Source organism: Hirundo rustica, chromosome 5, assembly GCF_015227805.2.
Source record: "Hirundo rustica isolate bHirRus1 chromosome 5, bHirRus1.pri.v3, whole genome shotgun sequence".
NCBI classification, from domain to species: domain Eukaryota; kingdom Metazoa; phylum Chordata; class Aves; order Passeriformes; family Hirundinidae; genus Hirundo; species Hirundo rustica.
This window is the reverse complement of record NC_053454.1, coordinates 42,856,044-42,868,289: the sequence shown is the minus strand read 5'-3', so window position 1 is coordinate 42,868,289 and position 12,246 is coordinate 42,856,044. Positions and strand designations below refer to the sequence as shown.

The 12,246-nt window shown below is 43.5% G+C and overlaps 1 protein-coding gene across 8 annotated transcripts in view; it reads right to left on the bottom strand.

The window, feature by feature from the left end:
* Window positions 1-12,009, bottom strand: part of GRIA2 (glutamate ionotropic receptor AMPA type subunit 2) — an 86,790-nt gene extending 74,781 nt beyond the window's left edge. For 5 of the 8 annotated variants that reach the window (XR_005701002.2, XR_009207898.1, XM_040065177.2 and 2 more), the window contains exons 1-2: window positions 11,580-11,883; window positions 11,117-11,257 (exon numbers count right to left, since the gene is read on the bottom strand). Coding sequence is in view for 6 of the 8 variants with exons in the window: in XM_040065177.2 (XP_039921111.1) it covers window positions 11,117-11,257; window positions 11,580-11,667 (229 nt within the window). In the remaining 2 variants the exon portion in view is untranslated. Of the gene's footprint in view, window positions 1-11,116; window positions 11,258-11,579 lie in introns of all 8 variants that reach the window. The other 3 variants (XM_040065173.1, XM_040065174.1, XM_040065180.2) reach the window with 2 other exon arrangements.
* Between the last annotated feature and the right edge of the window lie 237 nt (window positions 12,010-12,246).

The following is a 12,246-nucleotide window of genomic DNA, read 5'->3' as shown; positions in this document are numbered from 1 at the left end:
ACATCAAAATACTTTTCAATTTCAGTGCACAAAACAGAAGTTGCTTAGCAATCTGAAGTAATATGACTAAGTTAACCATGTGAACATTGCTAGCTTCCTCAGGAAGTTTCAAAGGACATTTTCTAAATAAGACAAATTTAAAGGCATAAATTTCTTGCTATGAAACCACCAATGTGGTTGCACAGTTAAATAATTAGCACAATTATTTTTACAGTCTTCTTAATAATCTAGCAACACTAGTCTCGGTGAATTGCTTTAAGCACTATGAGGACAGAGGAAGGAAATGCTCCACCAAATAAACAAGAGAAGAAATAAAAACCCCTTCAGATTTAAATAAACCTACATTTATCACCAATATGAAGAGAAGGACAAGCCAAGTGAACATTTTTCCAAATGTGTTTATTTTTTAAGGCAGTTGATACGTAGATTTAAAATGGCTTCTATATATTGCAACATACATATCTCAAGACGTCATCTAACAATGAAATACTGCAAAAATTGAACACTGGAATGCAAAATAAAGCCAGAAACACTGGCACAAGAAATCAGGATTCTGTGTGCCAGAAAATAAAAAAAATAATGCTAGGAGTCACAACACTGACATTACCACTATAGCCATGGGTTCAGTAGGAAGTCAGAAACACTTCTATACAGAAAGCCAAACAAAAATCTTGAAGTAGTATTTTTTGCATCCCCGGAAGAACAAAACTATATGTAATAATGCTGGAGGTTCTTCAGCGTGTTGGAAGAGATACATACCATCCCTGAACCTGTATTTATTTGGAATGTCTAAATCATTACTTAGTATGGTCTGTGTTTTCCTCTACAAGAAACAACTAAGTGCAACAATACTTACAAAAATGTCAAAGTACCTAAAAGGTCAGTTGGGTGTTTACAGACTTCTTTGTTTCTTACGAAACTGAGGAAATTGTTCACATTACAAAGCACATGCTCCAAGCACCATTTCAAGCACTGGAGTACCTAAAGGACCTTCATAGGCTGCCAGATGTGCCACAGAACTTTTGATACTCACATTTTCTGGAGCTGCCCCTTGGGGTCACACAAGATAGAGTGAATAATCACAAGCTGCATCTTCAGGATTTTTAACTACAGGTGAATTAGAAATAGTGCCTCCACAAATGGAGACGTCAAAGAATATATAGTAGTTTTATCATATTGAAATAGAAGTAAGGAGATAAGCTCAAAGAAACATTAAGTGCTCCACTTGCTAACAAAATCAGTATTTGCAGCCCAAAGAAGCTTGCTTACTTCTACAGCAGAAATATGCTACTCGGTTTTATACAGTCAAGGTAAAACACATTTTACTACAAGTAAAAAAAGGAGATAAGAGAAAATTAAAATTTCAAGTTTATGCAAAGATTTCGTTAAATAATAACATCCAAGATCAAATGCAAAAAAATGGAGAGGAGTAAGCATTATGGTTTTTCCCGTTACCTACACAAGCAGAGGCCAAACTCTTCCCTTTTTCGCTAGCAGTTCTATTTACATACTTAAACTGAGTTGAAACAGTCTAATAATATTTCTAAGAATTCTATACTAAAACCTGATAAAGAATTTAAGGATAGTGTAAAATAAGTAAGAAACCCCAATCAAACAACCAAAGAAACATGCGGTCTTATATGAGCATGTGCCAGAAGGTTTGCAAAAAATATTTTGTAGGTCAGATAGGTGTTCAAACATTATCGCCCTTTTTAGGAATTGTTTAATATCTGCCTCTTTCCATGTACAAAATAATCAAATCAATTTTCTGCATTTATACAGAAAAAATAAGATTTTTTTTTCTTTTTCTTTTTTTTTTTTTTTTTTTTTTTTTTTAAATCTGGTTGCATTCCTACTACCATTACCAAAAACTTGAGCATTTATTTGGTTGGGTGAAAATAGCCTGGTCTTATTGGTCTGGACTTCAGATCACTGGATCAGGTTGCTGGAATCCATCAACAGATCCAATTAGTGGGTAAAAGCACTGAACGACTTTTCAGTCACGACTCTGCAGAATTCCAGCATGTTCCACTCTGACCAAATGAAAGCACCTTCAGATGGAGCAGATGTAAGGGTGTGAGTGAAATTAAAACCCCACTTATAGTGCAATATATAATATATAGTGACTCATATTCTCATCTTCCTGATCCCCCAAATCCATCTAGTCTTTCAGTATAATAAAATTGTATGATTAAATTTCCAACTGTTCAGTTAAAATGGCTTCAAAAGTTTAAAGCTGGGTATAAATCTGGCCCATTAATATTTGTTGGTTGAGCAATTGTTTAAATTCATATGACTGAATTTTCCTAACAAGTTTTTTTTCCTCTATGCTTTATCATAACAACAAAAGGCAAGATATTGTCTTCCTGCTTCCAAAACCTCAAAGTTACTTTTTCCTCCCTGCATCAGGCAAAATGTAGGATTACAAAAGTTTTTTTAATCAAAATTAATCAAGGCAGGAAAAATGAAGAGTAAGAGACAGTGAGGGATTCTGACATCAAAAGAAGTGCTAAGGGCACCAAGCTTGAAAATTAAAGACAAAGGGTAAAAATTCAGGTCTTCTGCCTGAGATGAACAAGAGAAAAAACAAAGTTACATCCTGTATGATTCTCCTAACCATTCCCTGTAAATCCACTGTGGATCAATTCTGCTTTTGCTATAAGTAGCATTGGTGTGGTTTATTTAAGCATGTGCCTGGTATGCACTAAGCGTGTAAATTATTCACCCTGCTTTACAAATATCACACCTGGAATAAACTCTCAAATATCAGTAGGTCTCTGCCCAAGGTACAGTAATGCAGGAACATTTTGCTGATTGCCAGAACTCACACTTGTACAAAGGACCCCCTCTGAGACTGTAATAGCACCGTGTAATGGAATTTGCGACTTTCATAAAGGGGGGAGGGGGGAATATATATATCAGCATTTTGGCTTGGAAGACATTTTGTCAAAAAAACCTCATAACCTAGTATCAGGAAGAAACATTTTCAACAGCTCAACAGCCTAAATTTCAAAGATTTATGAGATTATTGAACAAATTAATCTGACTTGTTCAGAGCTGTACAGTCTATTTCATCAGCACACATTTGCAGACATTCTGAGATAGTTTATACATATACAAAGAAATATAACACATTCAAATAATTTAGATCCACATTATATGGAATGGTAAAGCATATTAGCATTTTAATTTTATGGATCTAAACCAGAGTCCTACAACTTCCAAATACATTCATAAAAGGCAGAATACCAAAGAAAACAAATCCCTTCTCGGTGCTGCAAAGCAGTTGCAAAGCTGTTCTGCTGAGCTCTCTCACACTGTTGCTGGCATTAGCCCTGAAAGCAGTCTTCCCCATAAAGATGATGAGAAAAATCTCTGCATTACCTATCAGATTGCTATTTAAATTTTGTATCATACCATGTACCTAGAAACAATCTATTGTTAGTAATCTTCAGAGTGTGTGAAAGAAAATCAGTTCACGCCATTTGTAATAAACAGAGGCATTTTTTCCAGCCCAAGTCATGTTTGTAAACTTCTGAACTGATTTATACTGAGAAGAAATTACAAAGATATGACAGGCTTAACCACAGCAGTCTGGATAAATGCAGCATCAAATCAATTATGGGTTTTTTCCAATATTAACTACCTGAAATGAAGATTAAACTGAATAGGTGATATAGCATAGTAAACCCATGTTCATATACTTATTTTGAAAATTTTATAAAATTAGCCTCTGTTCCTTATTGAGCTTTGAAACTCCTCTAACAGTTGTGTGACTACCCATTTATGAGTCAGGGCATTTGAACATTTTACAGAATTTTGCCCTACTCTTGTTCACGGGAAGAATCCTTGGGGAAAAAATATGCCCATTTTAAAACACAAATGGCAAACTACTCTTATATTTTTATTTTTGTTAACAATGAAAAGCAAACACACTTATCTTCTGTAGTTAAGTAATGAAGATGCTATTTCCACGTGCAATAAAACCCAGTAAGTTCTTCCTGGACTAACTGAAGTGACTGGTAATTCAATTACAGAGCCAGCATCCCAAATATACAAATCAACCACACTGATACAAGATAACAAATACAGACCTGAATATTTTTCCTCTGATATCAAATAAAACAGTAGATTAGAGTTGAAATAAGACATTTCTTTAGCTTGAGTCTGCCAGCCTTAGTTCAACTGTATGCAACACTTCAACCCTCAAAAAAATCCCACTAATTTCTCTGAGTCAGGTTTGCAAGCAGGTGGTGAGAGAGAGTAATTGCTGTAGAATCACACTGAATATCTCTATATTGCAAAACTTTTTTTCACACTTTCATAAAGTGACTAGCCACTGAAAACTGCATTAGCTATCTGTACATTAAATCAGGTTCAGGACAGGAATGTTAACTCTCTAAACTAATTGCCCAAATGGGGACTTTGAGGGGAGTATAGGTAATCTCCCCATAAATTATCTGAGAACCTTTCCTAAAACAATAAAAAATAAGAAAAAAAATTCAAAGATTTGTGGTGGTGTAATTGTTAAGCAAGAGGGCACAGCAGTGCTGCATTAGAAAGTAAAAATTGTTCTGCGGTGATCCTATATACAGATAAATAAGCAAAAATAAAAAGTATCTCAGAAGACATATACAACACTCTGTAAGTGCACCCAAATAAATACAAAAGTTTTATTTTAGGCATAGTTATTGATTTTAGAAGGTTCAGTAAGGATTTATTCAACATGTGGTTATTTAAAACCTGCTTGCTCTCCTTACTGTTGAGCTGGTTCACAGTATGCCTTCACTATGCTTATCTTATGATTTTATTCACTCCTTATTGCTTATCCATACAGAATTCATCACTGAAATTATTTACTAAATTAAATAAAAGCTCCTTTTTTTCAGTTTTAACAAGGTTACACTTAATATGCACTTAATAGTCAATGCAAATTCTTTTTACGAACTTACCAAAGGAAAACCTTAAGGTTTCAAGACAAAATAATAATGATGCTCTACAAACCTACATATTCTGTATAAAAACATACAGACTTCTTCCCTATACCTTTTCAAGAAACTTATTTGGCAAAAGGAATTAATCCCTTGCCCACAGTCTTCTAAAAGCAGATGCCACTGTATTCATGTTCTGATAAATGAAATGAACAGTTAAAAAATAATGGGACAAATCTTGCTCATTTCAGAAATAGAAGTTGTAGTTAACTGTCAGATAAAAAACCCATTCACATACACACATGGAATTTGATCCATGTAACTGCATTTTTTACCTATTTGGGTATGTTTCCAGTGTTATTTTCAGTCTGACCTGACATTCCTTGGCTTGAGCTGTTGTAACATTGTTTCCAGAATATGGGCATCAGTCTTCAATATACAAAATTTTTAATTCACACACCTGGCTCACAGGCATGAGAACATGACTTAAAGAGATAAATTAGCTTACTAGTAAGTGCTCTCAGATAATCCTCTTCAGAAAATGGATTGGTGAGTTTAACCAATGTCCTTCTTTTGATTTATCTGACATTCAAAACAAGCTTCTGTTCACTCTGCTAAATACATATGTGGATACACTTACATATACATGTGTGTATACACATATGCATGTCTATCTACATATGTACATATACACATTCATGTTTACTGTGGGTTATGTCCTCTTTTTAGTTTCCTGAAAAGTAGTCCTATCAGCATGTAGGATTTCATCATTAATTAATTATTTTCAAATTATAATTTCCTGAAGAAAATAGGTTTTAACTATTTAACCTTGTTTCCACATAAGATGCCTGACAAATTATGCCATCTGAATTTTCAAGATAATGACAGTAGAATAGTCTTTACTTGTTTAATGGATTTTCAAACCGATATGTTCCCAGGTGTTATATATTTTCCTAGTCATTATCAACTGTTCAAAAGGAATTATTTACCTGTTAAATATGCCTTAGTTCTCAAAAAAATTTTAATCATGAGAAGCTTGAAGAAAAGAACTAAGAAAGCAGCAGTAACAACATCACTCAGTGCAGTGGTGTTTGGTTTGCATGCATAACACAAACAGGGTAGTAAAGGCAGTCTTATGTGCACAAGGAGTTAAGTACATCCCCAGCTATGTGCAGTCAATCACACCTATCAAAGCCAGTGTAAATTAAAATGTTCATTATCATAAACAGAAAAAAAAAATTCATATCTTATATATTAATAAAATTACATATAAACACATATATTGAAGAAATTGACTGATAATGGTTTATTTGCAAGCTTGGTTGGCATATTTAAGGCTTGATTGCTAAACTACTCACAAACTACTATTAAACATAACTCACTTTCAGATTTCTAAGGGTAAAACATATATTTGTACTGTATTCAAAACTGCATGGTAAATTATTTCAGATACTATGGACAAAATTATTGCAATAATGACATAAGAATTTGGAAAGTCAAGCAGGCAAGAGAAAACTGTTGGCTTTGTATCTGCCCATATTCTGGATCATGGCTGTGTGAAAATGGTCTGTGAGCCAGGCACAAAGATGCACAGCAGGGACAGAGCTGTCACACAATAAATACCCCAGATTTCTTTATGAAGAGCTCCTGGGATTAGAAGAATGTTTAAAGTTTGCTACAGAGATCAATTTTGAGAAGAGAAATGTTTTGAGAGAAGAAAAATCACAGGAGGCTATATCCTGGTTATATTGTATCATTTTACTGCAGAAACTCATCAGATACTGACCATTTTAATTACAAGGAGGCACAGAACCTATTTCACATCAGCTCACTGAGCCTGAGAAATGTCCTGTAGTGAAAAGGAAATGAGAAGGACCAAGAATACAAATTACTTGAAACACAAGCAGCTAATAAATCCCTCCTTTCCTTAAAATCAGTTCTAAGAATTTATTGTGAAATACATTTATGCTTGGTCCAAGGAAATTTTAATTCAGATAAACATGTCTAATTTTTTTTTCCATCCTTCCTATTAAAGGATTTTTTTTTTTTTTTGCTTATTCTTCGAGCATTTTGCCAGCAATATGCTGAATACTATTTCTTTAAGAATGAAAGCTATAGCATTATGTTCCAAAATGGCTGAGGAAACCTTTGCCATGACTCTCAAGTTGCAACATGACAGATATTCATAGGTTTTCACAGCTGCTGGTTGAAGATATAATGAAAGGATCTAAGGTTTATGCATGAATCAGCATCCCCTTGTCACAATGTCATGGTGCAGTGATCCCTGCAGAGCTGTAAGACTTGATTTAAAACAGCAAAGCTCAACACTGACTCTTGAGCCAGCAGGATTAAACATCCAAGATTGTACATATATTACCTCTGTACTCAAACTACTGTACAAAAAACTTGCTATCATTATGGCAGTTTTATAGTACTCCATAGGAAACCTCTCTTTAAGAGAATCCAATATCCTTTCAATTCTAAAATATGAACGCAATACAACTATCCCTGAAGTTGTTGGGTAGCCAGATATAAGAGGAAAGGATTTAATCTTCATCACTTTCCTTCTTTCTTGTTTTGACAGAATTAAAAACTTTCAAACAATGTGATATCACTGACGGTCAACACTCCTTCAGTTAGACTAGACTCAATGACACTGTGCTGAAGGACAGTGAAGTCCAGCAGTTTGGATATGTTCCAGTGGTTTGGATATGTTCCACACTGCCCTATGAATTGCATCCAATGCTGTACCTTTGCTCCAGCTGTTAAACCAAACAAACAGAACCAAGGAGGTTCTGTTAGACTGAGCCAAGAATTCTCACACATTGCTAAGCCCAGCCCATTTCTCCTGAAAGCTACAACTGCATTCATGACAGCAAACACTGCTCTTAATTGTGCCATTACTCTGAAAAGAAACGTGCACCACCTCTCAGTCTAAACCACTAGGCTTCCCAGTGATGCTGACTTAAGAAATGTCGAACTGCTATTAGATTCCAACAGCTACACTGAGTGACCTGTCAACACAGCTTTGCCGAGATGCAACAGTCCAACAAACTGAAGTGATTATTTTTTATGGCTTCTTTTTATGCATAATTGAATTGTGTTCCTTTTCCAAGTTACATGAAGGTAGCCCATCTACCTTGGTCAAAATCAGTACAATTGTGGCCGAGTTTGCTGTCATGCAACACGTCATGACACGATCTCTTGGTGTCGAGGTGAAACACCCACTATAGTGCCAGTCATTACTTGAGTTAAGGCTGCCTACTCACAGAGTATCCATTCTGCCTCTACACCCATTTTCTGGCCACCTTTAAATGACTGAGTAGTATCACTGCTTGGAACATTCCTCAGGGGTACGCGACCATCTCCTCCTTTCTGAAGTTTAGGACTTAAGAGTAGAACTTAAAATTAGTACCAGCAACACCTGTTCATCTTAAAACCATCTGCTTCATCAACAAACTGAGCAAGCGCTGGTAATTAGTTTGCAGAATTTTACATATTTTTACAGTGGGCTTTTTGTTTGCTTGTTTGTTTTTACAGCAGGTGGAGTAGTGTGCTGTTGCCCCGAGGCTACCAGGGGTGGGAGGGAGGCAAGTGCTGCCAGCTGTCACCTGCAGGTGTCAGGTCACAACAGGCAGGCAGGGCTGCACACCGCCTCTGCCACGCCAGCCAGAGCTTCTGTAGCCTGAAACACGGCTAGCTCAGGGGTTCAAATCAAGAGCCAAGATATTTTGGTGGCCAATTTGGGGCAGAAAAAGGCCATCATTTTTATTATGGTATAAGCCATTTCTGGGCAGGGCAATTGCCTTGTTGAAGTGAAATGCCTAGGTCAATACGGAAGCATTTTCAGGTTCATATTATCCTACATTTCTGTGACCTTCTTTTACACCTGGATTGTTTCACAGTGCTGGTTTTAGGCACAAGTTCTTTGAACAACACTATTCTGGAAATAAAAACAGACAAACAAACACGCCCCCACAAAAACCAAAAACAAAACAAACCCTAACAAACCAAACCTGCAGAATGTTCAGTATTTCAAATGAGAACAAGCATAGAGGGGACAAAAAGAGGTGGATTCTTTTTAACCATTTGTGTATGCAGCGCTCTGCAATCAGCTCCGAAATTCTACTTCTTGTACACCAAATATTTGTCTTCAGAACCCCTTGTTCTCCAATCAAACCCTTCTGGGAAGATAATTGAGGGGATGCTGTACATATTTTTAGTACATGCTTCACTAGTCAGTTAAATCCAATGCACAATATAACTTGACTAAAACATCAGTGGTAACTGAGGTGATGAAAAAACAAGTACATGTTCATGCCTTCATTTGGAGCTCTTCAAACTGCTTGAAAATTGAAGCCTTGGATAAGGTTCAGACAAAGGAAAATCCAACACATGGATGACATCCATCTCCCTTCTGCTGGAAGCCTCAAAGTCCACCACTGCAGTGTACAGCCTACACATAGCATCTGAGTATTGTAAAAGTTCTCCACGAGAGACACGAACAAGGCTAATATATGCACACAAATGCTGGTCAAAAGCACTTGACGGTCTTGGAGAAAAATATGTAACATTTATTTTCTCAAAGACAAGGTGACTGTGCTCATCTTTACTGCTAGTAGGAAAAAAAAATTCAGTGTTTTGAAAAACCTGTCTTCAGGGTTTTGTTAATTTCACTGAAGAAGAACACAGAAAGACTTGTCACATTTTTGCAGAATGCCATGTAAACTGCTACACTCACTTCATCAACTCTCCAAGTTGCATCATCTGCAAATACTGACCACATGCGGTTCTGGCTGATACAAACCCGTTATCTAAGAAAGGAAGAACTATCCGAGCAGCTTGCAAAGATTAACAATTTAGCATTATTGTATCTGATTACACGCTCTGACCTTTTCTGCCTTCAGCTATGGATGCTATACCCTCCGACCATCGCAGATGCCACTGAAAGCTCCTCGGGTTGAGTTCTTGCACCACCCATCCCAGCATCTGTGCCAAGCCGCCCCTCTTCAGCACCACCGCACGGGGTAGCTGAATCGGGGGGAATAAAAAAAGGTCGCCAATGGAGGGAAATTGCTCCCGCTCACAGCTAACCTCCAGATTCAGCGCCCCTTACGTCTTTTTCGCAGGAGGGACGGGAAAACGCCTGGGGGGAGCGCGGCGCTGGGCGGGAGCGGCCGGCACGGCACCGAGCGCGCTCCCATCCTCGCCGCTGCGCGGACCCCGGCTCGCCTGAACCGGGCACGGGCGGCAGGGAGGGCAGCGGGGCAAAGGCGGGCACGTCTCACCGCCCTGGGAGCGCCGGCCGCGGCTCCCCGCTCTCACCCCGGCGCGGGCAGCGCCAGCCGCGCCTGGCCGCGCTCCGCCCGGCCGGCCCCTCCGCTCCGCGGGGTCACACGGCACCCGCCGGGCCCAGCGACAGGAGGCAGAAGCGCACACCGCTGGGGACTCGCCGCCGCGCCCGGGGCTCCTCTCTTCGCGCTACCGCGACCGCGCCGGCCCGCCCCGCCTTCCCCGTCGCCTGCCGCGCAAGGCATGTGCTCCGCGCCCCGCGGCACGCGTGCGGCCGGGCCCCGCCGAGCCGAGGGCGGAGCCGGACACGGCCCCGCCGGGAGAACCGCGGCGGTAGCGGGCTCCCGGCGAGGCAGAGCGGGCGGCGAGCGCGGCCGCCCACGAGCGCGCCGGGCGGGGGGCGAGCGGGCGGCGAGATGGAGCCCGCAGCACCGCGCGGCGTAAAATGGCTGATCGCCCCCCGCAGCCCGCTCCGCGCCCCTCGGCTGCCGGCCAGAGGGACCAGCGGGGTCCCGGCTCTGCCCGCGCCGGTAGCGAGGCGCTCCGCAGCCCGCGGGCAGCCCAGGGGCGGCGGGGAAGCGCTGCGGGCAGCCCCGGGACCGCGCAGCCTTACGTAACGCGCGGGGGGAGCCGCCGGGAACCATTTTACACCTCCCGGAGGGCTGGGGGCGCACGGAGACCCCGCGCCCCGTTGGCACGGGGCCGGGCGCTCCCGCACACTGCTCGGCGGCGGAGCGGCTCCCCCCGGCACCGCGCCCCGCACTGAGCCCCGCACACACACACACACACACACACGTACCCCGCACACCCCCACACGCACACCCCCGCCGCCGCACCGCTCGCAGCCGCCCCGCCCCCGCCGCCACGGCAGGCTGGCAGCGCCCGCTACTCACAGGCGTTGGTGACGGCGAAGCTGTTGGCCACCTCCAGGTTGTCGATGTGGGGAGTCAGCCTGAACTCCGAGGTGGAAAACTGAACCATCCCTACCCGAAACGCGCTGTACTCCTGATCGGCGCCCCTCGGGAACAGCCCCCCTGCAGGGAAACACACACGCGTCAGGCGGGCGAGGGCACCGGCGGAGCGGCGCCGGGGCCAGTTCTCTGCCCGCCGCGGGGCCGGGCTGGGCGCGGGTGCCCGAGCGCTCCCGGCCGCGGCTCCGTCCCGCGTCGGGGGGCGCGGGGGCCGGGCGCCGCGGCCGGGGAAAAGGCGAGGGGACGTCGCCGGCGCCCGGCGGGCACCGCGGTGGGACTGGGCGCGCGGCGACACGACAGGAATGCCCGAGTGACACCGGCGGGGATGAGGGATCGGGAGATCCGCCGGGAGGAGAGCGGGGTCCCCCCAAATCCGGGCACCTACCGATCTGTATGCTGTTAGAATTGACCCCCCAGATCAGTCCCCACAACACGGGAGCCAGGAAGACAGAAATATGCATAATCTTTTGCATTTCCAGGAAAAGTAGAGCATCCACAAAGCCACGGAAACAGCCCTTTCTTCTTCTGCCTTCTCCTCCTCCTTCTCCTCCGCGGAGCGCGCTCGTCAGCAAATTAGATCCCGTGCGCTCCGGGCGAGCGGCCGGCGGGAGCAAGCGAGCCGCGGGAGGGAAGGAACGAGAAGAGCCCCGCGGCGGGCGCGGGAGAAGCCTCTGTCCGAGCCGCTGCCGCGGCCGCTCCGGTGCCGCTGGCGGCTCCGGCGCCGAGCGGGATGGGGGTGCCGGCGGTGCCCGCTGCGCTCCCGCCGCCCGGCCCGGCCCTGCCCTGCCCTCGCACGCGCTCGCCCGCGCTCCTCGCACTCAACGGGCGGGCGGCGCTCCCGGCGAGGCGGCGGCGGCGGCGCCTGCGCGGAACCGGCCCCGGCGGGAGCGCGCCCGCCGCGCCCCCCGCGCGCCGCGCCCCGCCCCTCCGCGCGCCCGCCGGCCTCCAGCACCGCGGACAGCGGCCGCACTTCTGGGGGGCGATTCGTCCCATTTATGCGGCCGGCTGCGTGTCCCTTTATTTATTTATGTATTTATTTATGTGTTTATTTA